General features: G+C 43.3%; 3 protein-coding genes across 3 annotated transcripts in view; all 3 read right to left on the reverse strand.

Moving 5' to 3' along the window:
* Positions 1-42: 42 nt before the first annotated feature.
* Positions 43-1,234, reverse strand: LOC118432155 (mucin-6-like). Its single transcript, XM_035843684.1, has 2 exons — positions 221-1,234; positions 43-164 (listed from the first exon to the last, which is right to left on the reverse strand). The coding sequence occupies exons 1-2, from the start codon at positions 1,212-1,214 to the stop codon at positions 43-45; spliced, it is 1,116 nt and encodes a 371-aa protein (XP_035699577.1). The 5' UTR covers positions 1,215-1,234.
* LOC118432313 (mucin-5AC-like) lies at positions 1,167-3,568 on the reverse strand. The gene has a single exon (XM_035843856.1). It carries the CDS (start codon positions 3,558-3,560, stop codon positions 1,248-1,250), a length of 2,313 nt encoding a protein of 770 aa, XP_035699749.1. The 5' UTR covers positions 3,561-3,568; the 3' UTR covers positions 1,167-1,247.
* Positions 3,569-3,681: 113 nt separating this feature from the next.
* LOC118432156 (flocculation protein FLO11-like) overlaps positions 3,682-3,798 on the reverse strand; it is a 9,751-nt gene continuing 9,634 nt past the window's right edge. The window contains exon 2 of the mRNA XM_035843685.1: positions 3,682-3,786. Coding sequence (XP_035699578.1) covers positions 3,682-3,786 — 105 coding nt within the window. The remainder of the gene's footprint in view (positions 3,787-3,798) is intronic.

Genomic DNA, 3,798 nt, shown 5'->3' on the forward strand with positions numbered 1-3,798 from the left:
TGCTCGGTAGAGACTTCCGTTGTCAGATGATTTGTCGTTGTGTCAGGGACAGTAGAATGTATGTTTGTTGCAGTTTGTGCAGAATGACTTGTTGACATTGTTCCCGTTGTTGGCTTTGTAGTTTGTGTTGGAAACTTTGTGGAAACTGTTTCTGTTGTTGGATTCTCGGTAGAGATTTGAGAAGTTGTCAAATGCTCCGTCGTTGTTTCAAGGACAGTACTATGTAATTTTGTTATAGAATGTATTGGAAACTCCGTGGAAGCATACTCCGTTGTTGGTTTCTCGGTAGAGGCCTTGGACGTTGTCAAATGATCTGTCGCTGTTTCTAGACTAGTAGTGTGTTCATTTGTTATAGAGTTTGTTGTAAACTTTGTGAACACAAACTCCGTTGTTGGCTGCTCGGTAGAGGCCTGGTACGTTGTCAAATGATCTGACGTTGTTTCTGGACTAGAAGTGTGTTCGCTTGTCGACACAGATGCCGTTGTAGGCTTCTCTGTTGATATCTTATGAGTTGTCTGATGTTCCATCGTTGTTGCAGGATTTTTAGAAAAGCTAGTCGACATAGGCTCCGTTGTTGGATTCTCGGTAGAGATTTGAGAAGTTGTCAAATGCTCCGTCGTATGATCAAATACACTCGTTAAAGGACTTGTATGGTCGGTGGAAATTGTTGGAAAACGAGTGCTGGGGGCTTCTTGTGTTATGTAACCAGTACTTGCCTTACCAGTCGTTGTTGTAGGATTTGTTGAAAATCTTGTCGATATAGGCTCTGTTGTTGGCTTCTCACTAGACATCAGGTGAGTCGTCAAATGTTCCGTCGTTTCTTCAAGTACACTCGTTAAAGGACTTGTATTGTCGGTGGAAATTGTTGGAAAACCAGTTGTGGGAGCTTCTTCAGTAGGAAGATCAGTACTTGGTTGGCCACTTGTTGACGACAGTGTTGTTCTGTCTAAGGTAGCCCTTGACGTTGACTCTATTGTTGTTGGATTGGCAGTAACCCCATTTGATGTAGCTTTTGTGGAGACCCTAGTAGAGGCAAGTTCCGACGTTGCTAATAATGTTGTTTCTGGACGAGTACTATGTATGTTTGTTGTAGCCTTTGGCTCCTTTGTAGGATGATCAGTAGAGGTTTGATAGGTTGTCATTTGTTCCGTCACTATTTCAGGACTAGACGTATGTATGTCTGTTGTATACTTAGTTGAAACCTTTGTAGACATCGGCTCTGTTGTTGGCTCCTCTGTAGAGGTTTGTTAGTTTGTCAAATGTTCCGTCGTTGTATCTTGAACCGTAGTGTGTATATTTGATGTAGTAATTGTGGGAACCCCTGTCGACAACTGCTGCGTTGTCGGTTCCTCTGTAGAGGTCTGGTAAGTTGTCAACTTGTCCGCCGTTGTTTCAGGAACAGTGGTAAGTGTGTCAGTTGTAATTTTTGTGGATATGGGCTCCGTTGTTGCCTCCTCTGTAGAGGTCTGATAGGTTGTCACTTCTTCCGTTGCTGTTTCTGGACTGATAGTGTGGATGTCTGTTGTAAACTTTGTGGAAAACCTCGTTGATGTATGCTCAGTTGTTGGCTCCTCAGTAGAGGTTTGGTAAGTTGTCAGTCCTTCCGTTGTTTCTCGGACAGAAGTTTGTATGTTTGTTGTAGGCATCGTTGTCAACTCTGTGGACTTCGTTGTTGGCTGCTCAGTAGAGGCTTCCGTTGTCAGATGATTTGTCCTTGTTTCAGGGACAGTAGTATGTATGTTTGTTGTAGTTTGTGCTGGAAACTTTGTGGACATTGTTTCCGTTGTTGGATTCTCGGTAGAGATTTGAGAAGTTGTCAAATGTTCCGTCGTTTTTTCAGGGACAGTACTATGTATATGTGTTGTAGTTTGTGTTGGAAACTTTGTGGACATTGTTTCCGTTGTTGGCTTCTGGGTAGAGATTTGAGAAGTTGTCAAATGTCCCGTCGTTGTTTCAGGGACAGTACTATGTATGTTAGTTGTAGTTTGTGTTGGAAACTTTGTGGACATTGTTTCCGTTGTTGGATTCTCGGTAGAGATTTGAGAAGTTGTCAAATGTTCCGTCGTTTTTTCAGGGACAGTACTGTGTATATGTGTTGTAGTTTGTGTTGGAAACTTTGCCGAAACAGACTCCGTTGTTGGCTTCTCGGTAGAGATTCGGGAAGTTGTCAAATGTTCCGTCGTTGTTTCAAGGACAGTAGTATGTATGTTTGTTGTAGATTGTATTGGAAACTCTGTGGACACAAATTCCGTTGATGGCGGCTCGGTAGAGGCCTGGAACGTTGTCAAACGATCCGTCTTTGTTTCTGGACTAGTAGTGTGTTCGCTTGTTACAGAGTTTGTTGTAAACTCTGTGGACACAGACTCGGTTGTTGGCTGCTCGGAAGAGGCCTGGTACGTTGTCAAATGATCCGTCTTTGTTTCTGGACTAGAAGTGTGTTTGCTTGCCGACACAGATTCCGTCGTTGGCTTCTCTCTTGATATATTAGGAGTTGTCTGATATTCCGTCGTTGTTGCAGGATTTGTTGAAAGGCTTGTCAACATAGGCCCCGTTGTTAGTTTCTCGGTAGACATCTGGTGAGTTCTCAATTGTTCCGTTGTTTCAAATACACTCGTTATAGGAAGTGAAATTTCAAGAAAATCAGTGGTGGGGGCTTTATGGGTTGGACGCCCAGTACTTTGCTCACCATCCGTTGACGACAGTGTTGTTCTGTCTAGGGTAGCCCTTGACGTTGACTCTATTGTTGTTGGATTGGCAGTAACCACATTTGATGTAGCCTTTGTGGCAACCCTAGTAGAGGCAGGTTCCAAGGTTGCTGACGATGTTGTTTCTGGACGAGTACTATGTATGTTTGTTGTAGCCTTTGGTTCTGGCTTCGTTGTTGGCTGCTCGGTAGAGGTATGGTAGGTTGACATTTGTTCCGTCGTTATCTCAGGACTAGACGTATGTATGTTTGTTGTATACTTAGTTGAAACCTTTGTAGACATCGGCTCTGTTGTTGGCTCCTCTGTAGAGGTTTGGTAGTTTGTCAAATGTTCCGTCGTTGTATCTTGGACTGTAGTGTGTATATTTGATGTATATGTTGCTGGAGGCCTTGTCGACAACTGCTGCGTTGTCGGTTCCTTGGTAGAGATATGGTAAGTAGACAATTTGTCCTCCGTTGTTTCAGGGACAGAAGTAAGTGTGTCAGTTGTTCTCTTTGTTAGAAACCTTGTGGATATGGGCTCCGTTGTTGCCTCCGCTGTAGAGGTCTGATAGGTTGTCACTTCTCCCGTTGTTGTTTCTGGACTAATAGTATAGATGTCTGTTGTACTCTTTGTTGAAAATGTCGTTGACATGGGCTCTGTTGTTGGCTCATCAGTAGAGGTTTGGTAAGTTGTCAGTCCCTCCGTTGTTTCTAGGACAGAAGTTTGTATGTTTGTTGTAGCCATCGTTGTTAACTCTGTGGACTTCGTTGTTGGTTGCTCGGTAGAGACTTCCGTTGTCAGATGATTTGTCGTTGTGTCAGGGACAGTAGAATGTATGTTTGTTGCAGTTTGTGCAGAATGACTTGTTGACATTGTTCCCGTTGTTGGCTTTGTAGTTTGTGTTGGAAACTTTGTGGAAACTGTTTCTGTTGTTGGATTCTCGGTAGAGATTTGAGAAGTTGTCAAATGCTCCGTCGTTGTTTCAAGGACAGTACTATGTAATTTTGTTATAGAATGTATTGGAAACTCCGTGGAAGCATACTCCGTTGTTGGTTTCTCGGTAGAGGCCTTGGACGTTGTCAAATGATCTGTCGCTGTTCTAGACTAGTAG

This window comes from Branchiostoma floridae, chromosome 15 (assembly GCF_000003815.2).
Source record: "Branchiostoma floridae strain S238N-H82 chromosome 15, Bfl_VNyyK, whole genome shotgun sequence".
Taxonomy (NCBI): Eukaryota; Metazoa; Chordata; class Leptocardii; order Amphioxiformes; family Branchiostomatidae; genus Branchiostoma; species Branchiostoma floridae.